Consider the following 27,102-nt stretch of genomic DNA (forward strand, 5'->3'; position numbering starts at 1 on the left):
AATAAGATAAGACAAGGCACTGTTAAAAAATTAAGAACTGACGAAAGAAACAGCTCCCGCTAGCGCTCTGAATTAAAACGACCACTGCTGGCAACACAAATAAAACTATTCATCAAATTATCCTTGTCGTTTACATTTATTTATTTCACAGTTTTTATGGGTTTTACAGTACAATGTTTTACACAATTCTATCAGCTAATTAACTGGCCAGTGGAAGATTGGCAACAGACTGTCTAGTATTAAATAGAACACTTCATTTGTTTAGTCACTGACCCATATCAGCTTCTTCAAACCTAGTAGGTCTAATGCAAGTCCACAGGTCACTTTCCCTCCAAATCAGCTCCGAATCCGCCTCCTGTCCTCAAAGGCTCTGGAGAACTGTGTGTACGTGACTCCATCATGCTTTCCTCTGTTCCTGGAGCTTTTTGGGCCTGATGACTCGACCCTTTCAGTAGGGAAGGGAGGACCATCTACCTCTGTAGTGTTTCCAGCTATAGCTGAACATTCTCAGCGTCTCAGGCCCATCAGTAGCTGCTTTCATGCCCCGTGAGGATGTACAGGTTGCTCAGGGCAGACGGATCATCTGTGGGAGTACTTTGCAAGATGATATCCCTGCAGTAACATTAAATGATTAGTATATGATTCCATTTGTCTATTACCAGACATGTGGGAAAACATACCTAGTTGTTCCCAAAACCTGAAAAACCCGACTTCTGTCTGTGATCTCCTGGGTGACCTGAGGATAAACAGCATAATAATCCATCATTTCTTCCTTCCTCACACATCAGTGAAGCCTTCATTGTTGTAGACGTCAGCTTTACCTCATTAGTCTGTAAACTTCTTCCTTTCAGACCGTGTTTCCAGAAGACAAGAACGCTGTCCTGTAGACACACTACAAAGATGCAACAGAAAGATTCATCTAAAACGCTGTGCTTCATCACACCAGCTTGTGCTCTTGACTTCACTGCTTCATTAAGCTGAACAGCCAATCAGAGTAATCGCTCTCAACCAACTGGCTCAACATGCTCAGTAGCAGATTTGGGGAAAGGTACTTTTAAAAGTAATTCATTACAATATTGTGTTACTTAGTTACTTTTTATGGAAAGTAATCTGTGCTGGGCTTGCTTGTTTGTTTTTAATATAAAAAGTTATATTTTTGTAAAATTCATGATTTTTCTCAACATGGGGACAGGAGAGCTGTCAGTCAATAAATGGGAAAACTGGCATTACATATTGAAAAAAAAAGTAAGTTCTTGTAAATTAAAAAGTAATAGATTACTTATTTCATGTAACTAGTCAAGTAATGCGATTATGTAACTCGCATTATTGTAATGCGTTACCCCAAAACTTCTCAATTGAAAGCTGTGGACAGCAGAACAGACAGCAAAAACCAGGCTAAGAGATGCTCAAAGACAGCCTGGCATTGGCTTAACAGGGCTTACCCAGCGTCTGAATGGGAAACTCAAATGCAAGTTCAGAAGACTTCTGATGGCTCACACATCCCTGTAGATTCACAACCTTCACTGTGTCTGAAACAAAACAGGTTGTTAAAGGATTAGTGTATTTATTTATTTTTCCATGACAGGCCTAAACCAGCCAAGGTAGCAGCACAAAAACCACACTCAGCAAAATTATTGCATTAATAATCGTTATATGAAAATTAAAATCCCCCAAAATATAATTTTTGGTCAGTATCAGACACTCCTATTAAGCGTAGATACAAAGTGCTTCAAATGGCTCAGTGAAAACAAGCATTTCTTACCTTTCAGTGCAATGAGAACTGTGTCCCTGTCGAGCTGAATCACTTGCTTGACCTCCAGAGACTCGCCATCTGTGAAGTCACATAACTCAGTCAAGCAAAACACAAATCATATAGCTCACTTGAAATATATTGCTTTTGTAAAACAGCAGTGTCTTGTGTGTGACTTTTGATGTATCCACACATGAGCAGCACCTGGCTGACTTTGTGGCGTGTCATCCAGGTGGATGATGTCAAAGTGCATCTGTCCAGTGGTGTCTTTTTGGCAGGGCCGGCTTCTCACCCCGACACAGACCTGTGGCAACTCTTCTGTCTCATTTACGAGCAGCTCAAAGATGGGCAGAGACTCTGGCAGATTCAGAGCAATGTGCTGAGAGAGAGAGAGAGAGAGAGAGAGAGAGAGAAACAGGAAAATTACGCAACAGTGCAGATCTTATTTTTCACATTTTCATCACTCTTATCTCTCATTTCTCACCTTGAGCTGCATGAACTTTTGCAGAGGTTCATACCACATTAGAAGAACCAAACCAGTGGGAACAGCAGCACAAAGGAAAACGCTGTCAGTGTAGGGGTTTCGAACTAGAATCAGAGGAACAAACATTAAAACGTGCACGAAATGCCTAGAGACTGATTTACACTTCTACAGAGGTCACTGGTCCTCACCCACACTGCATCTTCTACAGCCCTTGGTGTCTGGGATCTTTACTGACATGGCGTACTTCCTGGAGAAAGATAAGAATTACCGCCATTTAGCAGACCCTTAAATCCAAAGGAACTGACTAAAGACAAAGATCAATTAAAATTCGACAAACCTCGCGTTTATCTTTGTGCTCAAGCGGTGTGCATTAATCGCGAGATGCCCTTGTCTACGCTGCATATTCCTGCGGTACTCAAAATGTGCTGGCAGACTATGAGAGGTCAACTGTGATGACTTTCCTGTGGACAGAAGACAGAGGGGTACCAGCCAGAGAGTTAATCAAGACATCAGATCTTCGTGGTACATTAAATGCAGTCATATTAATAACATTGCACGTGCCTGAGACGGACATAAGGACATTGTTCATCACGTACAGCCAACTGCATCTCTGAGGAAGCAACTGGAAAAGAAAGAAAATCTTACACACTCTTTCATGGGATATTTGCTGTAGTAAATTATGGAAGCCTGTTTCCTCAGTTTTTTGTTTTTTTTTAACTCTGAAACAATTAAAGGGTCCACAAGTAAATAGAGAAAAGATAATATGGCTACCTTTTCCATGGTGTCCTCGTGGAGCTCATTGAGGTTGAGAGTGTAGATGCCCTCCTCAGCACCCAGAATAAGGTATTGATCTATGAGTAAATATCAGCATATCAACATATACAGTAAATATGTTGCATATAAAATGAATAGAAATTAGTTTATACATATGACAGTAAAATAGTTTTTCAAGATGCACGGGGAAGTGGCTGAGGTAGTTGTGAAGCACGACAATTAAAATAAGGTGTCCATCAACTATTATTTGATCCAAAAATGAAACCAGACAGATTTCTGTTCCTCCATTAAAGTTCCACCAAAACTTTCATGCTTCAAAACATTCATAAAGAAATTCTAAAAGTGATCCATATTAATAGAGCAGTTTAATCCAAGTCTTGTGGAGTGATATGATCACTTTATGTGATTAACAGATTTAATTAAGGCTTTTCTTCACATAAAAAGTGTTTCTCAATGCACATACATGTATCAGATCATTAATATAGTAAAGGGAAGCTCAACTGTACTTGCTTTACACGCAATAATGAATTTCACTGCTTCTCACATGTCAAGCCCACGCTTTCTGAGTTTCAATTTACCATGTTTGCATGCAAGCAAATTAATAATAATAAATAAAAAGCAAAACAACTGTATTTTAAGATTAATCAAGTATACTAAATATAACTTAAAATAGCTTCAAGCAAATATAAAGTAATAACGGATACAAAAAACACATTATAAACAATAAACAAAAAGTGCTTTCAATATCTGAGAGGGCTTTAAATATGTGAAAGTTTCCAGACAAAGGCAGTGAAGGATTGTTCCTTTTTTCTCAGCATTACTTCTTTATGTTTATTACTGATGACATAACAGACAGCAGCAGGTCTAACAGACTGCATTCACACTAATGCACAAATCTATTTTAACATACCAGCTATTTTGTTCTGCTATTGACCTTGGTTTTCACTTTAACCACAAAACCATATGCAAGTTTTTATACTTGTTTGATGGTTTTGTGTGTGCTTGTGTGTAATTGGCAGCCAGCAGAATACGGCTGTCTCTAGTGCTCACAATTCTATTAGCAAACTTTACCTCTGGTCTTTGGTAGAACCCATGTAACAGCACACTGAGTCTTTAATGGACAGCCGTTGAATACTTTAGAGAAGCAGGCCCCCATCTGGAAAACAATTTATGATTTATGATTAAAGATCAATAAGCATGAAATTAGAGCATGCAATAGAATTAGAATCATGTAATTCTCTGTACATACATGTACTTGTGGTGTAGGTGGCAGTCCATGGACGACTTTCTGGAATCAATAGCCAAAAATCTAAAGTAAATAATGCATTATATCCAACTACAACTATAATTTTTAATACAAAGAGCCAAAAATCTAAAGTAAATAATGCATTATATCCAACTACAACTATAATGTATTAAAAGTATTTTTAAAAAATATTTTAAAAAAAAATCACTTACAACTTACATTGTTTTTTACATTTAAGTGCAAAGATAAAAACTTGTTAAAACAAAAATATAAATTAGAAATGAAGATATGTTTCAGTGGGATGTTTTTCCCCCCTTACTCTTGTGATATGGCAAGCTGGGCCAAATCAAAGGTCATCACGGGCATCTTTGGCCAAAATGTCTGAGTTTGGACATCTTTGTTTTAAACCCTTAGACAGATTTTCATCAATGTCAAAGGTCATATTTGGTATGACCTATGTAATCTACTCACTGAGTCATCTGGTTTCCTCCTGAGAGTACTCCATTCTGGGGAGAGAGGGGGGTCATGTGGCGGGAAATTACTCTTGGTTCCTCCTGGGTCTGGAGCAACAGAGCTCTCTGCTATCAATCCTGTTCAACACAGTGGCTGCATCAGTGTTTGGAGGTATTATTTATGTTCACTTTATACATATAACACTATATTAATCTCACTGGGTGGTGTGGCCTAACAGGTCAAAATCTGGGATGAAAACCAAAAGGCTTTAGATTCAAACCATGAAAGAGCTGGATTTAAGAGTTTTTTGAGAGTGGTTTTAAGTGAGTTGTTGCATGGTTCTTAAGGAATTCAGCGTGGTCTTAAGTGTTTTTGGTTGTATATTCCACTCAAAAATAAGAATTCTCTCATTATTTACCTACCCTAATACCCTCCCAGATCTATATGACTTTATTTCTTTAGATAACCGCAAACAACAATTTATAAAACAATAACCAACTACATAACTCAATTCAACCAATATCCACAATACCCCAAAAACTAAAACTTAAAAAACCAAAGTAAATTGGACAAATCCACATGACCACATCGAAACTATAGGGGTATGTGTAAGAAAAATAAACTATGAACCATAATTTCTGGCTCATCTAAAGAAAAAAGTCATATACCTCTGGGACAGCTTGAGGGAAAGTAAATGATGAGTGAATTTTCATTTTTAGGCAGAGTATATTTGTAACAGGATAAAAGCATAAAAAACATACAAAATCATTTATGTGAAGAAGTGTAAGCTATTAGTTATGTTGGTCTTACTGTCCATTTAACATTGCTAATACTAATTAGTAAAACAGAACTGTTCTCTAAAACGGAGGTATTCTTATGGAGTGAATTTTGTGCCACTATTCATCAAACAAAACACAATCTGCTTTCCAAAGAAAAACTTGACTTTCAAACAAATGCAAAGTGATTTGCAAATACAAAACTCTAATTGAGAGAAAATGTAAAGGTATGGACAAATATTTGTATTGTGTGTTACAACTGTGAGAAACTAGGCTTGATTTTCTCACACAATACATACATTTGTCCATAACTCTGCATTTTCTCTCAAATAGAGTTTTGCATTTGCAAATCATTTTGTGTTTGTTTGAAAGTCGAGTTTTTCTTTGCAAAGCAGATTGCGTTTATTTACAAAACGCTGGATTTGTTTGATGAATATTGGCACAAAATTTGCTCCATATATTCTGCTTTAAAAGTGTGGTCATCACCTTCAGTTGGTGTTGAGCAAAGGGAACCTAGACTGTTGGAATGACTGAGGATGGAGGAGTCTGTGAAGAGGGAAGAGTTTGTGAGGAGTGACAGGTCAGACAGTGTTGAACCAATCAGCAAAGCGGATTCATTGAGTAGGGCGGGGTTAGTGTCGGAGGTGGGGCCTTTCAGAGGCGTAGAGCCAATAAGAGGTGAGGAGACAGATTGATTGGTGACCGTTGTTGATTGGGGAGAAGAGACCACTCTCTTCACCGTCCCATATTTATCCTCTTCATCCAGTGAGTGCTGTAGATTAAACACACATAAATGATCTTATTCAAGAAGACATTTGACTTTTTACACTTTTATTTTATTGTTCCCCTACCTCAGCTGAAGAGCCTCTCTTTATAGTCAAACTCCTGTAAAAGAGGAAGCAAAATGTTAGGCATTTCATCATTTTAGTTAACCTTCTCATGTTATTAATTATAAAAGGGTGGTGGTAGGAATGTAGATCCACTGTAAGCTTTGCGGGGACAGCAAACATAATATTTTTATTTTAATAATATTATTTAATCATTTTTAAAATGATTAAAATACTATCTGTATTTCCAAATTGTTAAGCTACATTAACATTTTGCTCCAAATTTGAAGCAACAAAATTTAATTAGCTAAAATGTCATATTTTTATATTTCAAAATATATAAATATTCTTAAAACCTAATTAAGGGAAATTTCTCTGATAAGCAAAAATGTAAGCTATTAACAAGGTGGTAATCAAACATATTTCGGAGACCAAAGGGGTCAAATTAAAAACAAGAAGCTTAAACAAAACAATAAGTATAGCAATTAATATTTTTATTGTAATATAAAATATCATAATTTTAATAGAGTTTCCAAATGTTTCATTAATCAAAAAAGTTATGCAAATAGATATTTTCATTCTAGTGAACAGAAATCACATTTGACTTAGGAGAAAACCTTAGAAGCAATCAACTAAACATAAGTACTCTCATTATAAAAAATAAATAAAAGCCAGATCACCTTTCCATCAAGGCCTCTTCCACACACTCTAACAAACTCCTGCAAAACACACAGTAAAAAAAGCAAAGAAACCCTTAAAACTCCCGTTTCTGAGAAGGCCTTATTAGTGCTTCTTAACAGCTTAATTTAACAATAAATGTATCAAATTAGACTTTGATCAGTGATTGGAGGATGTCAAACCACTCAGCCAATCAATATTTTTGAATGACCTACATGCATTAGCAGATCAGACACAACATTTACTACAGTCACCATTATTTTAGATGATCAAGAGTGAAATATAACCCACGGTGAGTCCTTGTCTTTATTGATAGTGCTCCAGTCATCATACGCCCCCTAATTAAAACAGAAAACGAGCATGTAATTCCATAAGCATTGTTTTTTTTACAATATAATGTGTAACAAGGACACCTTAAAATACAGTAGAGTGTTACCCAGAAACTATATGACGGTGAGAAAATCAGGACAGAACTTTCATAAATAACTTGATACACTGGACAAAGTCATTTCTATTTCATTAAAACATTTTAATCTCACCAGATCAGGACAGGGATCTGTCTCCTTTCTCATTGGTGGTCCAAACCTCACATGATCAACTGGAAAACAGAAAAAGCGATAGTCACAAGCAGAACAGAATCTCTGTATTCAACTGCTGCACGCTTCCCCTTTCACATACAATCGTGCGGTAGGAGTATAACACGCCACTTTCTTATAGTATTGTCTGCGTGACATTCTAGCATGCATCTCTGGATGCATGCTCATGCATTCATGCAAACAGACATGAACCTAAAGACACAATGAGAAACACACACAATGCGTCCATTCATAGCTCTAAAGTGGCTTCTCAAGTACAATAGCGGCTGTTGTCCAGCTAATGTTGGCTTGTGGCCATGGCTTGCTGTAATCTACCAAACCACAACAATGGCACTTACTGACTAATGTCACACTCTTTTTTAGTCACTCCTGATTTGGTGTTTACTACTACTGATTTGGTCTTATTACTCTACAGTTCTGTCATTACACTGTTGGAGATGACATGATGAGTCACAGCAAATTTCAGAAGCATATGTACCTTTAAAGGGGTCTTAATATACAAAGAGATTTAATGTAAATTGTCGACTGCACTGACACTATCTAATGAGAACAATGTTTGAACTGAACTGTGGTGCGTTTCCCAAAAGCAACTATGGTCGCAAGTTCCGTCATTACCAATAGAGTTCAATGGAACTAACAACCATAGTTAGCTAACGATGCTTTTGGGAAACGCACCCCAGAGCTGGATGATGGCATTGTTTTCAGTGGAGCTGCTTTATAGCTGAAGCAGATGTGTTTGAATTTTTTTCAGATTTTGCAACACTGACACTGACACTGTAACTGAACTGAATGGAATCAACACTGAACTGACTCAAGCTCAATAACAACACTAATGTCTTCAGTAGAGCTGCTTATAGCTGAATTGAGCTTTTTCATAACTGATGAACTTTACACAGTTATTGAAGTGAACTGAATCAACAATGAACTGACTTGAATTGAATAAGCAGGGCTACTTTTGAAGAGAATTTATATTTGATGAAGTTTGAATCATTCTGTTATTTTTCGTATAAAGCGCTGTATAAATAAAGGTGACTTTGCTTAAATGGTTAAACTTTTAGAACTCAAAGCTTATTGAATTTAAGTTGCAAAAACCACAGATTTTAGTAACATTAAAAGGGTACATTAATGATTGACTACATTTATATTCCACAGTAAACGTTTTGTATATTTGTGGATGTTGCAAAAGCATTGTTAATCATTTCACATGCGAAGTGAATGCTTACATAGTATGCTTAAATACCAAAACACGCCACTTAAAGGGATGGTTCACCAGAAAATGAACATTCTTTCATCACTTTCTCATAGTCATGTCAAAAAAAGAAGATATTTAAGTAGTGCCGGCAAAAGATTAATCGCGATTAACCACATCCGAAATAAAAGTTTTTATTTACATAATATATGTGTGTGTACTGTGTATTTTTATTATGTATATAAATAAATACACACACATGCATGTATATATATTTAAGAAAAATGTGTTGTTTATATATTAAATACATTTATATATATAATACAAAAATATGAATATATATATATATATATATATATATATATATATATATATATAAATAAAAAAACACATGTGAATATTTTCAAAATATATACTGTTTATGTGTGTCTTTATATATAAATAATAAACATGCAAAGTACACACACATATATTATGTAAACAAAAACATTTGTTTTGGATGCGATTAATCGTGATTAATCGTTTGACAGCACTACACCCGAGCCCACAGAATTCCATTGTATGGACAAAGAAAACACAGATGCAGTTTTTGAACAAAATGATGACAGAATTTAAATTTTTGAGTGAACTGTCCCTTTAAGTCCCTTCAACTGTAAAGGTCTAAGGGTGGGTAGAAAATGCTCATTAAAAACAAAATCACATTTTTAGTACAAAAAACATTGTCTGAAACTATAAGCAGACCCCTGGTACAAATATAAAATTATTTATTGAACAATTTTTTTTTTTGATTTTATTAACTGACATATGCTGAACACAATAAATCAACAAGTAAATCAAAGTGAAGGCCCCTCTTTTCAGGTTCTCAGAAATGTATTCAAGTGGTGTTTCTCATCAAAATTTAATCTGGGATTCATTTAATCTGCTATTTAGATGCAATAACATACTGCTAAGATAATTAACAGCAAATAAGATGTGTATTAGAAACTGTGTTTTAGAGTATGAACTTGACTTACATTGCTCTTCAGACCGAGTTCTCTGAGCCGGAAGTTTCGCTAGGGAATGAATCTTATCAGGTAGGACACTGCATGTCTGTAAACACACAAACATGGACATAAACTCTGAAGTCACATAAAGACCTTTTAACAGACAGCAGAGGTCTTCAACCCTGCTCCTGATCAAACACACCTGAACCAGCGAATCAAGCTCAAGCCTCATATAGTTTTTATATGGTTTTTCAATAAATAAATAAATAAATAAATAAATAATAAAAAATGACTTGTAAACTTGTAAAAGTCGAAAGTAATAACTTTTGATTTGTAATAATAAATAATACATTTAGTATATTTTGAAAACGTGTTCAGGCCTCAGTTGTTATTTTCAAAAAATGCTATATATGTATTTTTTTTTATATAATAAATTTATATATTTTGTCCAGCAAATCACACATTTATTTGATGATTTTATAGGTATTAATAATAAAAATTATTGTTCCAACATCATTACATTATTTTGGGTGTTAGACCATACCACCGCCTTATTATAATTATTTATTATTATAATTTTTAATTATTATTATATCATTATTATTATAATTTTTCTTTTTTTTGGTTTATTTATTTTTTTCTTCATTTTGATATAAGGGTTGTTTTATGCTATTTCACCCTGACATTTCTGACTTGATGCCTCCCAACATAGTTTCAAAATTATATTTTTGAAGAAATTAATAGATTTGGATAAACAAACGAGCATTGTCACTGATCCTGTTTCCATCAGGTTTTCTAAATATGATGTAGGTGTTAGATTGCTCAAACAAACTGTTTAAAGCAGCACAGAGCTACAGTTTTGACACTTTTCACAAAATCAGCCTAGTTCTCACAATAAAGTGGAACTGGGAAAAAGTTAATCTAAAGTGTTCTGAAATTAAATCTTTTTCCCCGTTTTATCTTCATTGCGCTCAGTTCACCTCCAGGTCACTCTCATCCATAGTGTGTGTCTGCTGCAGATCAGGGTTATTGACGGCGTCCAGCAGCTCTATAACAAGGTTACGCGTGAGGAGCTGCGTCACAAAAGCATGCTGAAAAGACAGAAGAAAAAAAGATGTCACTTTAGTAATAAATACATTACAGTACACCTAGAGTATATTAAAGATAAACCACAAGGATGTCACATGAGTAAAATGATATTTAACACAGATATGGTTAACATGTACCTGTAAGAGTTTTTCTGCTGTCGGCCTTTTCCGAGGGTTCTTCGTGAGCGCCATTTTGATGAAGTTGTGAAATTCTGTGGACCTGAGAAATAAACATACTTCTATTGAACTGGCAAACTAAATACTTTGTAATTTGAGGAAAATCAGTTGCATTTCATGCACATTACCATTTGCTCTTGTCTTTGAGTTTGGGAGGCTGGAAACTGCTCTTGGACATCAGCATCAAAGCTCTGAGGGCGAAACAACAGAAACGTTTGTGTTCTCTGCCGCCCAACCCACCGCCAAATCTCATCTCAACCTTTCAACCTAAAGGACAATGTCTATGAAACGTTGCGTCTTTTGTTTGAGTTTTCTGCTAGGCTACATCACTTTTTGCAGCATGTGAAAACATTATTAATGGTGTAAGCAATTTTCTTTTTTTTTTTGGAACAGCATGTTTCTCGTTTGCCAAGGGGTCAAGGTTTGGCTGGCTCAGACTGTGTAAACTGAGATAAAGATAGCACAAATGAACAAATGAAATCGCTTACAGCACCTTTTACAAAGGGGAATGTATTTTGTAGTGTGATTGCTCTCAAAGGGTATCAATACTTTTGAAAGGATCTGCATATGTGTATATTTAGGGCCTTTCGCACCGCTTTAGTTCCAGAACTAAATGTACAGTACTACAGTACTGGGACGATTTTGCATGAACTGTTTCCCAGTACCATTTAAAGGGTTGCATTCGCACGAGAGTGTTTACTAGGACGGGACGGAAGCCGGTTGACAGCGAACATTAACAAAGAAGAACAGCGTTAACAACAGGAGGATGGAGGACGCTGTGATCAGAGCTGTGTTTTTGTTGTGTCTCGCGGCTTTCACAATAATAGACATGGAATGTCGACGTATACGTAAAGCGATTGAAAGAACGGAAAGGAGGAATAAGAATCTCCAATGATAACTGGCAGAGCTACATTTGCTACAAATGCCTGCACTTCAGCGTCCGTATATTTATCGCTGTTCTCCAAACTTATGTTGACACAATGTTTACAGTATGTTACACAGCGTTTTAAATAATGGAGGGGGAGGGCCTTTTTTGATTACGTCATGGGTAGTACCAGTTGTGCTGGTCAGACTCTGCTCCGGAGCAGGAGTTAATTTATTTCTCGAAAAAGGCAGTCCGATACTAAAATCGCACCCAGTTCCTGCGCTGCGAAAACGCCCAAAAGTGGGTAGTTCCCCAATTAGTTCTGGTACTATGATAAGGTTCCTGCAGTGCGAAAGGCCCTTTTATGTGTGTGTGTGTGTGTGTGTGTGTGTTCACACCTCATTGGGTGTAGGTCAAACATAGGCGGCTGCAGCTCTGCTAGTTCAATAGCTGTGATACCCACTGCCCAGATGTCACACAGCTGGTTATAACCCCCTTTCCTTTCCACTGCCGCAACCTCTGGGGCCATCCTGAGGAAAAATCATCACAGTAAAATATAAAAGAAGCAAATAACAAAGCAATACCGGATGGGATTTTTAATATGACTCATTGTTCAATTATCCTGCTTTACTTTTCTTTTAATACAAAATGGTATTAAATATGCATAAAAACATTTATTTCCAGGATGAAAACTGGATTCTGCTCTTTGAAATTAATTTACTTTGATAACAATGTAAACTACTATTTGAAAGTTTTGCATACTGTCTCATAAACTATTTTAGAATCATATTAAAAGGATTAAAACAATAGTATCCTTCTACTTATATTTTACTAATATTCAAATGTTTGGGATCAGTAATTTTTTGTAAGAATTTAAAGAAATTAATATTTTTATTCAGCAAAGGATGTGCTGAATTGCTAAAAAGTGATAGTAAAGACATGTTGTCAGTAAAGATTTCTTTAGAATATGCTGTTCTTTTAAACTTTTCATTCATCAAAGAATAGTGAAAAAAGTATCACAAGTTTAAAAAATATATATAAAATAAAAATTAAGCAGCACAAATGTTTCCAACATTGAAAATATATGAGCATATTTATAATAAATCAGAATGATTTCTGAAGGATCATGTGACACTGAAGACTGGAGTAATGGCTGATGAAAATTCAGCTTTGCATCACAGGAATGAACTATATTTTAAAGAGTAATACTATAGAAAACTATTGTTTTAAATTGTAATAATATTTCACAATATTACTGTTTTTTTCTCTATTTTTGATCAAATAAATGCAGCCTTGATGAGCAAAAGACACTTCTTAAAAAAAACCCTTTTGAACGGCAGTGTACATTTTATAATCTATATACAGTAATTTGCTATTCACTTTCATATATATTCATTTATATACACTACCATTTGAATTTAGGGTAAGTGTATTAATATTTTTATTCAGAAAAACAGATCAAAAGTGACATTTACTGAAAAAGATTCCTGAAAATAATGCATCACTGTTTCCACAAACATCAACTGTGACAATAATCAGAAATGTTTCTTGAGCACCAAATCAGAATATTAGAATAATCTCAGTATGATCATATGACACTGAAGACTGGAGTAATGATGCTGAGAAATCAGCTTTGTATCACAGGAATAAATTACATTTTAAAATATATTAAAGTAGAAACCAGTTATTTTAAATTGTTGTATTTTATAATATTATGTTTGATCAAATTATTGCAGTCTTGCTGACTCCAATCTTTTGAATGGTACTATAAAAAAAACAACAACAACAACAATAGCACAGTGTTTACAAAAGTATAATATCTTGGTCACTCACCAGTATGGTGTCCCGATAAAGGACTTTCTCTTAGCAACAGATGCGTTGATCTCAGCTGCCACTCCAAAATCCGCTGCCAGACAGAGGGGAGACAAAAGCCCACATTTAAGAGATTTATGGTGTATTAGTTAATACATGCATATGTGTGTTTACATGTGAGGGTCTGAGACAGGGGTAAACCCAGACTGACCTAGTTTGACATCTCCTCGTTCTGTCAAAAGGATGTTGGCACCCTGTGAGCAACCGAGAACGACACAATGAGCACATCCACACTATCATCTCACATGCACTACTGTGCTGTGAAGAAACTCACTCATGTACAGATGAACTCTACTAATGTATATCAAACATGGTTATAGGCAATTACTTTTATGTCTCGATGCATTTTCCCCGCTTCATGGAGATGATGTAGTCCCTGTAAACGAACAAAAAACACTTGTGAAAGATATGGCATAAATGGGCTGTATATGAAATTGTTTACCTGCTGATTAATAATTAATCCTGGGTAGAAAGTTACTGAGACTTCACACTGTACATTTGACGAGGTTAACAATTCATTGTCTTTTGCTAGCCAACTCGCCACACAATTTTAGCACCATACTGTTGTAACATTGCGCACCTTTGGCACTGCATTTCAGGGTTAGCTCTGCTTTTAGCCCCCTTTGGAAAAACAACGGGAACCAAATCATTTTGGAATCTACTGACCTCCACTGTCTAGAAAAAACAAGCCACTGAGATATTTCTCAAGACAGAAAGAAAGTCAATTTTCCTTTTTGGGTGAACTATCTCTTTAAAAATGGTCAAGCGTAATCGGAAATGCTTTAATGGGATAGTTCACTCAAAAAATAATGTTGGTAACCAAACAGGTTTCTGGTTCCTATTTGTCTTCCCTCCATACTCCCCACCCACATTCTTCAAAATACCTTCTTTTGTGTTTAGCAGAAAAAAGAAATTCATACAGGTTTGGGACAACATGAGGGTGAGTAAACGATGACAGAATTTACATTTTTGGGTGAACTGTGCCTTTAAGGAAAGAATACAACAGCAACAAAAAATTGGCTGAAAATAACACAACCTCATGAACCTCAAGTGAAAAGAACCTGATGTAAGATGTGAAAGCAGCCTCACCTGAAGTGTCTCTCTGCTCACATAAGCTATCTGTCTCTCTTTCAGAGGACCAGTGACTGCGGAAACACAGTGACCTCATTTAGACTCACAAAACAACATATGAGCATTAATCCTCTATCAGGCAATATAAATAACAACAGAAACCACATACAGAGACAGCATATCTGAAGGCTCGCTTCTGAAACCATTAAACATCATGACTTCATCTATGCTTTTTTTATCCAAGAAACTAAGCGCAAAAAAAAAAACTATCTATTTTCAGCAAATGATATACATTCATGTAACTTATCATTACATTAGATATATGCCAACTGTACCATGATAAATATCCTGCAATGATCCTCCTCCACAGAATTCCATGCAGATCCATAACTTGTTATTTCTGTGCAATATGAAGAAGTTTGTTGTTAGTTTTTCTTCATTTTTTATTTTTTTGCTGCAAACTGCAGTATTGGTTTCTTGTGTGACTGACCTGAGGTAGCTGCCGAAATAAGCCACAATGTTTTTATGAGTGCAATCCTTCATCATGGTTATTTCATGTTGAATGCTTGAGATGTCATCACCTGACAGAAAAGGAAACAGGGGTCTCGTCTGTAATTCTGCTTCGCTGTCAGTAACACCTCAACATCACAGCAGGATTCAAAGGATTCAAAGACAGAGCAGAAATTCAGATGCTTCAGTGAAGAATTCAGCGTTAAACTGAATTTACAGCATAAATGATGATATTCTAGGTATCTTCAAATATATTCAAAATATATAAAAGTTGCAACTACGGGCCTTTCTCAACCATTTTCAGTTTTAAAATATGTCATTGTTTAGAGGTTCGGAAGCAAAGAACTACTGTAACATACAATTAGTGCCAGCAAATAACTGTCAATGCCCATTAACATGAGATGTTGACTGGACTTAATTTGAGCCCTTGTTCAGAACTGCTCCTTTTAGTAACTGTGCATCATGACAAGCACTGCAGAACATTGTTTAAGGAACTGGAGATTGCTTTTTTAAAAATGTGTTCTGAAATGAAGTGTGACACTATAAGAAAGTGTTAGTATGGCTGTAAGAAAAAAAGAAAAACTGTATCTGACAACATGGTAAAAGTTGCTAGATAAAGAAGAATATTGCATAGAACATATTCAATTTCATCAACTTTGTTGACATCTCATATAATTAAATTGTATTTTACTAATATGACATAACATGAACCTCTTTAGATAACACTACCCACATCTACTGAAAAGGTCAATATATGGTGTGCATCATATCAGTAAAATGCAAATGAAACAATTTGATGACAAATGGTTTATGACCTTACCAGGGTCCAGTTTGACCACTTTAATAGCTGCGATGACTGAGGTCTTTATGCTACGGGCCTAGAACGACAGAGAAACAAGTTAGTGGTTATGCAAATCAAACACTTCTACAAATAAGTAATGGATGTTGACATCAGACCTTTGCATCAGTCAGTTACTTACAAAATTCCTCCTGGTTTTTTTGAAAGATCTCGTGTATCGAGCCACCACAACATTTATTGTGTCACACGCTACCTCTTTCAAATCGGACCTGGTTTCAGTTATACTTTTTTAAGGCCTTACAATATTTTACCAATGAAAGAAATGTGATCGTCTCATTCACAACATCACAAGTGTGACATCAGCAAGTCAAGCGTTCTGCCTCCGCTCAAACCTCACATGATTTGTGAGGCACAGTATGTGCCAGTGTGGTCTGCAAAAGACCAAAAAAATAAAAAATGAAGCTGTCTGCCTGTAACCATGGTAATCAGCAGCCAATGGTGGATCAGCAGACACTGGAAAGGTGAAGTAGAGATAAAAAAAAGTAGCAGGGCTCATTTCCTGTTTTCTTTCCTGCTGAACCAAATCACATCCTGTAATGTGTCTTTCTCCGTTATCAAGGGCATGATTCATGTTTGTTCAGGCAGGGTGATATAAATGGGCAATCCACCCAATCAGGGCACAAGGCCACCGTTGGAAACATTTCAGAGAGACAAAATGTACATACAGAGTTTGCAAATCTTTGCTTCCTTGTATGCAACAAGATGTTTTTCATGCCCTGTTATTTCTGTTGCATGCCACCATGACCAGCTCGGTTCATAGAAAGTAACAAATTCCATTTGCAAATTCAAGTTTAGTATCACGTTTTCTTTTTTATAAGGAAGCAATCCACAATGCATACATGTGGAATCGCATGTTTTTATGGTGTTAAACACTCCAGCGCCACATGGGCGTTACTGAACATCAAAGTCAATGGGGTGAGAAAACTGAAATCATAGTAGAGTAACACAGTCAGACAGTCAGTACACACATCACCCGAAACATATTACTAGTTTCTTCAACATGTTAATGCAAATGCACAATATGTTTCACAGTAAGGATATGATATTCAAACACAAACAACAATGTTGCAAATATAACTAAGATACAAGATACTAAGATGTAGCATTTGTGTCATGCAACTGTAACAACTGTAACAAAATGTAAATTTCCTGATAGACCATTCTGCACCAACAACAAACCAGCTACTATGTCTCCAAACAGAGCTTGCAGCAAGGCATGATTAGCCAAAAACTAAAACTGTGGTAACTGACGTGTTAGCCACTACTGTCATGAAACACACACACACACACACACACACACACACACACACACACACACACACACACACACACACACACACATATAAATGAATGTATGAATACAGACAATGTCTGAAAGATTAAGTAACTGTGGTTTTAGGATGGAATCTTTATTTTTGCAACATATTTTTACATCACTGGCACAAACACAAGAGCCTTAGAGCTTTATCTGCACTAAATATTCACGGAAATGGTTTTTCAGAGGTAACTTTCTGTCGTTTTCTTACCTTAAACACATCTCCATATGTCCCGCTACCTATGCGGTGTATCAGCTCATAGTCATCGCGCGGATCCGTGTGCGATACTCCGATCGCGTCCATAGCAGCGCGGCATCTGACTCGCTTTCTCACGGTGCTACATCAAGAGCGGATGATACTCATCCAAGTGCCACCACTTCCTCAACATCCGCGTAACAAGTGCACCAGAGTGAACATGGCAGCGATGACACAAACGCATCTCTCTGACAGGCGCGTTCACGCCTGGGTCTCGAGACGCGACGCGTTCTTTTTAAATTCAAATGTTTAATTTGTCAGGAAGTCTTCGCGACGTTTCCAAAAAAAAAAAAAAAAAAAAAAACCCTTTCCAAAAATAGCGCAGAGGTAACGCACACAATAACGCGTCCTGTATGACGTTACATTATCAGAGGGAGAGTTTAGATTAATAAGTTTACATTAAATTAAATACGGAGGACAAAAGGCACTATATTATTGTACTTTTAGTTTTTGGCTGTAATCAGATGTAGTATGCCAACTGCGTTATATAAGACAAAAAAAAAAAAAAAACATTTTGAATGAGAAAAAAATCATCTTAAATTTCCATTCCAAATCTTAAAACATGGACAACAAAAATTAAGTGATATGTGACATCAATATTATAGAAGTTATAGTAGATATCGAATAATGTGATTTATCACAAATATAAAATACCAATCTTTTCCTTTATCTTTAACAACTATTTATTAAAATTATACAATTGTTTATTTTGCAGTTTATTAAATAACAAGATATAGGCTGTTTGTTTGAAGCTGTACAGTGTGCGAGTGCCATCTACAGGTTCTTCGGCGTCAGAACAATATAAACATTCTTGAGACATTACAGTTGTGACTTGACAACTTCCTATTTATTCACCTTCCTGTTTATATTTGCAAGATATTTATCAAAAATGTGATGTCTGATTATATGTAATGATCCTGCATTAAGTATAAAAGCAGAGTTTAAAACACTGCACTATTTACTTGTCAACTTCTAGGCTATATGTTGAGAAATCAAATGAATTAATATTTGGCTCATGAATGTTAATTACGTCACTACGCTCCAGGTAGATTACGTAGAACGTCAACTTGATTCATTAATATTCATGAGATAGTCGAATCCCTAGAGTGCACTACTCATCTTGACGCTTTCGCGAAAGACTCTGATCCGAATTCGGTCCTCGGAACTATTCACTCTCTCCTTAATTATTTCTTTTCTAAATTATATTGTATTTGTCAATTAAACTATTCATTACAGTCAAGCCTTCGCCATAGTAGAATTGCCGTTAAACAAGCGCCACCTAACGGCTAATCTCCGTTATTCAAAATTGCGCATGCGCGGTGCACACTCAAACAGTGTGCGTAATGGCTGCCTGAAGGAGTAAGTGAATTAAGATGCTCCGTCTCTTCTTCTTTTAATTTGACCATAACAAACGGATAACGTCAAGACATCGGTGTTTAAAATGGTTTATACTCATCCAGAGACGCAGCCAAAGACGAAATCTAACAGCGTGAAGTGATTAACCGACGTGTAAGTCTATTTTATTATAACTATCGAAGCGTTTGTAAGGGAAGAACGGGCACAGTTCTGTAATGTTACAGTTAACGTTAGCTACTAGGCATTTTAAAATAATTTAACTCTACGTATTTAACACATTTCCTCAAAAACATTATTTGTTAGTGTTTTGAGACCTCTAAAGCGGTTAAATATAAACTTTACCTAATTATTAAGATAACGTTACCCTTTAGTCAGCACAAACTCCGAAAGTCATTGTTATTGTTCTGGTTCACATTTAAACCCGTGTTCTGTCGTCTTAAAGATGTAATATGTGTGTCTGTATAAGGTTTATCTTTTCAATATTTCACACGCGTCCCGTATTAAACTGTGACTGTTGATGTGTCGGGGTTACTAGAGTTCAGACACGTTTAACACGACAGATATGACGATAACTAGTCCACCCGAGTTTAAATATGAGAAATACAACACTATATTTTCGCCACAGCACAATTATTTGACTGTATTGTTGACTCAAGAGTATGGTTATGTAATTGTAGGTTTTTTTTTCCCCATATGGTGGTAATAAGAGAAGTAGGCGTGTCGTTCTTCCACTTCCGAAAAGTACCTTGGTATTCCCATGGTTTCTTAAAGATAGGATAGGACATTACTGTGGTTTTGGAGATGTATTATGATTTTATTTGGTGATAATGTCATATTCAAAACATTTATATTCTTATTTGTTTCATATTTTGCAAATTAACATTTAAAATACACATGCATAATCAACACTCAACTAAAACCTGAGTTGTATCTAAAAATGAACACTCAAGGCAGTTTGTATATATATATATAATTTTTTTTTTTTTTTTAATATGTGTGTATGTATAATATGCATTATTATTATTATTAGGGCCCGAGCACCGATGGTGTGAGGACCCTCTTGTATCTGCTTTGTTTATTATTAGGGCCCGAGCACCGATGGTGTGAGGACCCTCTTGTATCTGCTTTGTTTATTATTATTATTATTATTATTATTCTTCTTCTTCTTCTTCTTCTTCTTCTTCTTCTTCTCCAAAATGAATCGCATTTTTGAGGGCCTAAACATGCTCGAAAAGTCCTGAAACTTTGCACACGCGCGTCATACCTGGTGAAAATTTAACGTCTGATATAGGTTTCAGAAGAGGGTGTGGCAAAAATGGCTCGACAGCGCCACCTACCGTAAAAAAAATCAACAGCCCTCGAGCTGTGTTTCACGTACATGCACGAAAAGTGGCACACATATGTAAAGCATCAATACCTACAAAAAAGACTCTTGGAGCAATATCCGAAACCCAACAGGAAGTCAGTTATTTTTAATTTTATGAGCAAATTTTGCATCATTTTTATCATTTGCATGCCTTGTATTTTAACGAACTCCTCCTAGAGATTTATTCAGATCAACACCAAATTTGGTATGCCTAATCTAAAGGCCTTTGCGATGTTAAATTGCGAAGATCTTGAGTTTTCGTTGAAGGGCCTGTCCGTGGCGGCCTGACGAATTTCGATGATTCGCCATGAAAAATGAAGTTGCTATAACTCAGACATACAATGTCCAATCTGCCACAAACTTCACATGTTTGATAAGACTCCTGACCTGAACAGATTGATATGCCCATATTCAGTTATATTCATAGCGCCACCTACTGGCAACAGGAAGTGACATATTTTAAGCTGTAACAAACTACCCCGAGAAATTTAATGACATTTTTTTTTTTTTCAGTCACTCTATTCTAAAGGCCTGTGCGATGTTAAATTTTGAAGATCTTGAGTTTTCGTTAAAGGGCGTGTCCATGGCGCCGTCACAAAGTTCGATGTCTCACCATGGGAATAAAAGTTATTGTAACTCAGGCATAAAATGTCCGATCTTGCCCAAACTTCACATGTTCGATAAGAGTCCTGGCCTGAACACATCTGAAGGCCAATATTCCATTGGGTGTGGCAAAAACCCTCGATAGCGCCACCTATACATTTTCAACGGAGTGCGCCTCGAGCTACGTTTCACGTACATGTACAAAAATCGGTACACACATGTAACACACCAATACCTACAAAAAAGTCTCTTGGTACGAAATTCGAATCCCAACAGGAAGTCAGTCATTTTGAATTTTCTCTGCAAAATTTGTGTCATTTTTGCCATTTTCAGGGGTTGTACTTTAACGAACTCCTCCTAGAGATTTATTCAGATCAACACCAAACTTTGACTGTGTAATCTAAAGGCCTTTGCGATGTTAAATTGCGAAGATCTTGAGGTTTCGTTTAAGGGCGTGTCTGTGGCGCCCTTACAAATTTCGATGTTTTGCCATGAGAAAGGAAGTTGCTATAACTCAGACATACAATGTCCAATCTGCCCCAAACTTCACATGTTTGAGAAGACTCCTGACCTGAATATATCTACATGCCAATATTCAGATATTGCTATAGCGCCACCTGCTGGCAACAGGAAGTGACATGTTTTACGCCTTAACAAACTACTCCTAGAAATTTTATGACATTTCATATTTTTTTTGGTCAGTCTAATCTAAAGGCCTTTGCGATGTTAAATTGTGAACATCTTGAGGTTTCATTAAAGGGTGTTGCCATGGCGCCGTGACAAAGTACGATGTCTCGCCATGGGAATAGAAGTTGTTGTAACTCAGGCATAAGATGTCCGATCTTCCCCAAACTTCACATGTCCGATAAGAGTCCTGGCCTGAACACATCTGAAAGTCATTATTCCACTATAATCATAGCGCCACTTGCTGACAACAGAAAATGGCTTGTTTTACACTAACTTAAACATGCAATGTCCAATCTGCACCAAACTTCAGATATTTGATAAGATTCATGGCCTGAAGATATCTAAAGGCCAATGTTCAGTTATAATCATAGCGCCACCTGTTGGCAATAGGACACAAACATGCTTTATACTAACTCAAACATTCCATGTTCAATCTGCACTAAATTTCATATGCTTGATAAAAGTGCTGGACTGAAGAAATCTACATGACAAAATCCAGTTATAGTCATAGCGCCACCAGCTGGCAGCAGGAAGATTGGCACATATAAATGACTTTGACACATTCCTCTTATATTTACCGCATTAAAAGCATATTTCTCGCCGTTAGCTGTTTTACTAAAGCTACCCAATGGCGGTGAGCCCGGGTGCGAGGGCCCGTTCATCGCTGCTTGCAGCTTTAATTATTATTATTATTATTCTTCTTCTTCTTCTTCTTCTTCTTCTTCTTCTTCTCCAAAATGAATCGCATTTTTGAGGGCCTAAACATGCTCGAAAAGTCCTGAAACTTTGCACACGCGTCAGACCTGGTGAAAATTTATGTCTGATATAGGTTTCAGAAGAGGGTGTGGCAAAATGGCTCGACAGCGCCACCTATCGTAAAAAAAATCAACAGCCCTCGAGCTGTGTTTCACGTACATGCACGAAAATTGGCACACATATGTAAAGCATCAGTACCTACAAAAAAGACTCTTGGAGCAATATCCGAAACCCAACAGGAAGTCGGTTATTTTTAATTTTATGAGCAAATTTTGCATCATTTTTGTCATTTGCATGCCTTGTATTTTAACGAACTCCTCCTAGAGATCTTTTTCAGATCAAGACCAAATTTGGTATGCCTAATCTAAAGGCCTTTGCAATGTTAAATTGCGAAGATCTTGAGTTTTCGTTGAAGGGCGTGTCCGTGGCGGCCTGACGAATTTCGATGTTTCACCATGAAAAATGAAGTTGCTATAACTCAGACATACAATGTCCAATCTGCCCAAAACATCACATGTTTGATAAGACTCCTGACCTGAACAGATTGACATGCCCATATTCAGTTATAGTCATAGCGCCACCTACTGGCAACAGGAAGTGACATATTTTACGCTGTAACAAACTACCCTGAGAAATTTTATGACATAATTTTTTTTTTATCAGTCACTCTATTCTAAACGCCTGTGCGATGTTAAATTGTGAAGATCTTGAGTTTTCGTTAAAGGGCGTGTCCATGGCGCCATCACAAAATTCGATGTCTCGCCATGGGAATAAAAGTTATTGTAACTCAAGCAAAAAATTTCCGATCTTGCCCAAACTTCACATGTTCGATAAGAGTCCTGGCCTGAACAAATCTGAAGGCCAATATTCCATTGGGTGTGGCAAAATGCCTCGATAGCGCCACCTATACATTTTCAACGGATTGCGCCTCGAGCTACGTTTCATGTACATGTACAAAAATCGGCACACACATGTAACACACCAATACCTACAAAAAAGTCTCTTGGTACGAAATTCGAATCCCAACAGGAAGTCAGTTATTTTGAATTTTCTCTGCAAAATTTGTGTCGTTTTTTCCATTTTCAGGGGTTGTACTTTAACGAAACTCCTCCTAGAGATTTATTCAAATCAACACCAAACTTTGTCTGTGTAATCTAAAGGCCTTTGCGATGTTAAATTGCGAAGATCTTGAGGTTTCGTTTAAGGGCGTGTCTGTGGCGGCCTTACAAATTTCGATGTTTCGCCATGAGAAAGGAAGTTGCTATAACTCAGACATAAAATGTCCAATCTGCCCCAAACTTCACATGTTTGAGAAGACTCCTCACCTGAATATATCTACATGCCAATATTCAGATATCGCTATAGCGCCACCTGCTGGCAACAGGAAGTGACATGTTTTATGCTGTAACAAACTACTCCTAGATATTTTATGACATTTTATAATTTTTTTTGGTCAGTCTAATCTAAAGGCCTTTGCGATGTTAAATTGTGAACATCTTGAGGTTTCATTAAAGGGTGTGGCCATGGCGCCATGACGAAGTTTGATGTCTCGCCATGGGAATAGAAGTTATTGTAACTCAGGCATAAGATGTCCGATCTTCCCCAAACTTCACATGTTCGAAAAGAGTCTTGGCCTGAACACATCTGAAGGTCAATATTCCACTATAATCATAGCGCCACCTGCTGGCAACAGGAAATGGCTTGTTTTACACTAACTTAAACATGCAATGTCCAATCTGCACCAAAATTCAAATATTGGGAAAGAGTCATGGCCTGAAGATATCTAAAGGCCAATATTCAGTTATAATCATAGCGCCACCTGTTGGCAATAGGACACCTCATGCCTTATATTAACCTCAAACATTCCATGTTCAATCTGCACTAAATTTCATATGCTTGATAAAAGTGCTGGACTGGAGAAATCAACATTCCAAAATCCAGTTATAGTCATAGCGCCACCAGCTGGCAGCAGGAAGATTGGCACATATAAATGACATTTGACATATTTCTCTTATATTTACCACATTAAACGCATATATCTCGACTTTCGCTGTTTTACAAAAGCCACCCGCTGGCGGTGAGCCCGGGTGCGAGGGCCCGTTCATCGCTGCTTGCAGCTTTAATTATGCTTATTTTTTATTTAGTCAAATTTCAGGTTGAAATATAAACTTACCTCATCTGGGTGTCTTGATTAAGTTCCTCAAAGACTACAAAACTGTGTGGTTTTAATAGGATCGCATTGTTGTTCTCTATTTTCTCTCAGTTTAGGTTGAGGCCTGTTCGGTGCCCTGCTGGTCAAGGCGATGAAGGCCCGTGTGGAGGCGGTTCTAAACGTGGGTCTGCGGATCCCCAGCATCATGCTGCTAGAGGTGCTGTACCGCTGGGACGTCAGCTCCTTCTTCCAGAAGATCCAGAGGAGCAGTCTCAACAATAATCCTCTCTTCCAGTACAAATACATTGCCCTGTACCTGCATTATGTCGGTAGGTCCAAACACAAGCAACCACTCCCTGTCTATACAACAAGCACTGAATGACATTGAACTGGAAATGCTCTTCGAACGAACTCCTTAAAGTCTTTGTTTTCTTAATCTTGGGCATTCATTTTTGGGGGAAAGCATGAATGATGGTGTGTTATTAGGTTTTTGTTTTTATTTTATATATATATATATTTTTTTAGAGGCAAATCTAGACTTGGGGTGTTTTTATTTTTTTTTCACTTGGACCAGTAAAATACCACCCATAATACCATAGGTGCAACACTTAAGTCGCACTGTAAACCCTCTGGTGCTCCTTATTTGGGAGTCATTACGGTCATGTGATCTTCACGGTCAAAAGTTACCGGACATCTAAAACGTAACCACCCCCCTCCCCCCAATTAAAATCAGTGTTAACATATTTCTATTGTATAATATATTTTTTCTTTTATTTTCATGATACTAGTTAATATTTATGTAATAAGTCTGATCAATATCTATCCATTGAAGGAAAAAAAAAAAAAAAAAAAAAAAAAAAAAAATAAATATATATATATATATATATATATATATATATATATATATATATATATATATATATATATATATATATATATATATATATATAACTTTTCAATTAATGCAGTATTTCATGTTAAAATAGTCTATAGGCTATAGCTCTATATAAAAGGCTTATAAATTCTCTAATTGTTTTTAGACATAAATACTTATTTTTATCAAAGGGTTAGTTCACCCAAAGATGAAAATTAGCCCAAAAATTACTCACCCTCAAGGCATCCTAGGTGCATATGACTTTCTTCTTTCAGACGAATCCAGTCAGAGTTAAATTAAAAATGGGCTTTGATCTTTCAAGCTGTTTAATGGCACTCAGCGGGTGCTGCTGTGCATCAGTCCAAAAGAAGTAAAATAAAAAGCACCCATCTATAATATAAAAGTGTCTCTCACGGCTCCGGGGGGTGAACAAAGGCCTCCTGTAGTGAATCAATGCATTTTTGTAAGAAAAAATATCCATATTCAAAACGTAATGATCACTTTAATGTAGCTTGCGCTAAGAGTTGCACACAGAAGCAGTTCCAGGAGCATGACGTATGAGGTCAGCGTAGGGCTATAGGACTCGAGTCCGGACTCAAGACATTTTTCTATCGTCTCGGACTCATTGGTGTTTGCACTCAGACTTGTCTCGGACTTGTTGGTGTTTGCACTCGGACTTGTCGGTGTTTGCACTCGGACTTGTCTCGGACTCGTTGGTGTTTGCACTCGGACTTGTCTCGGACTTGTTGGTGTTTGCACTAGGACTTGTTGGTGTTTGCACTCGGACTTGTCTCGGACTTGTTGGTGTTTGCTCTCGGACTTGTTTGGTGTTTGCACTCAGACTTGTCTCGGACTTGTTGGTGTTTGCTCTCGGACTTGTTGGTGTTTGCACTCAGACTTGTCTCGGACTTGTTGGTGTTTGCACTCGGACTTGTCTCGGACTCGTTGGTGTTTGCACTCGGACTTGTCTCAGACTTGGTCATTGGATTCCCCAAATGTTCTCATTGGTCTCGACTGAGTCCAGCAATATGCTTTTTTTCTCCTTCAAAACAAAACTCTGCATGGCATTGGCCCTCCAGGATCTTGTTTGGAGACCCCTGTCCTACAGAGTTGTTACTTTGTACATGCTTTTTGATCATTACAAATAATATTGTACAATTATTTTCTTAGAATAGGAGATATGCTGTCTCTCGCATCAGATACATTATCAAAAGTTAAGTATGTGGTCTTGAAGAGAATCCTTTTTTTTTCTCATTTGGACTCGGCCTTGACTTGGACTTGAAACTTTTGGACTTTGACTTGACTTGAACTCGAACCTCTTTGGATTCGGTCTCGACTAGTCCTGTTCTTGGACTCGACAAAGCTGGACTTGACTGCAGCTCTAGGCCAAGCGTTGTGCATGCGCCTGTGAGTCTCGCGAAAACCAACATGTGTTAACAGGAGCAAAGGAAGCAAAGTTTCCTTACTTCAGCAAAGGAAAACCAGTCTCCTCTTGGCTTATATCGAAATCCTCTAACATTCTTCTTTACAAATTCTAAT

At 36.8% G+C, this 27,102-nt stretch overlaps 2 protein-coding genes across 3 annotated transcripts in view; one reads left to right on the forward strand and one right to left on the reverse strand.

The window, feature by feature from the left end:
- Positions 1-120: 120 nt before the first annotated feature.
- map4k6 (mitogen-activated protein kinase kinase kinase kinase 6) lies at positions 121-18,006 on the reverse strand. The gene is made up of 32 exons (XM_042747914.1): positions 17,725-18,006; positions 16,160-16,217; positions 15,320-15,410; positions 15,165-15,229; positions 14,848-14,903; positions 14,087-14,134; positions 13,910-13,952; positions 13,720-13,792; positions 12,285-12,416; positions 11,150-11,212; positions 10,983-11,064; positions 10,737-10,847; positions 9,787-9,862; positions 7,528-7,586; positions 7,280-7,326; positions 6,991-7,029; positions 6,335-6,368; positions 5,970-6,255; positions 4,726-4,844; positions 4,258-4,296; positions 4,080-4,164; positions 3,006-3,085; positions 2,796-2,856; positions 2,572-2,695; positions 2,423-2,481; positions 2,235-2,338; positions 1,955-2,129; positions 1,763-1,831; positions 1,443-1,529; positions 822-892; positions 681-736; positions 121-612 (listed from the first exon to the last, which is right to left on the reverse strand). Exons 1-32 carry the CDS (start codon positions 17,815-17,817, stop codon positions 525-527), a joined length of 2,673 nt encoding a protein of 890 aa, XP_042603848.1. The 5' UTR covers positions 17,818-18,006; the 3' UTR covers positions 121-524.
- A 1,079-nt stretch (positions 18,007-19,085) lies between these two features.
- The window catches only part of LOC109069178 (RING finger protein 145-like), a 28,692-nt gene continuing 20,675 nt past the window's right edge, over positions 19,086-27,102 (forward strand). Inside the window, exons 1-2 of one of the 2 annotated variants that reach the window (XM_019085856.2) lie at positions 19,086-19,278; positions 24,801-25,018. In XM_019085856.2, coding sequence (XP_018941401.2) covers positions 24,841-25,018 — 178 coding nt within the window. In that variant the 5' untranslated portion in view covers positions 19,086-19,278; positions 24,801-24,840. The remainder of the gene's footprint in view (positions 19,279-24,800; positions 25,019-27,102) is intronic. The other variant, XM_042747915.1, reaches the window with a different exon arrangement.

This window comes from Cyprinus carpio, chromosome B21 (assembly GCF_018340385.1).
Source record: "Cyprinus carpio isolate SPL01 chromosome B21, ASM1834038v1, whole genome shotgun sequence".
Taxonomy (NCBI): Eukaryota; Metazoa; Chordata; class Actinopteri; order Cypriniformes; family Cyprinidae; genus Cyprinus; species Cyprinus carpio.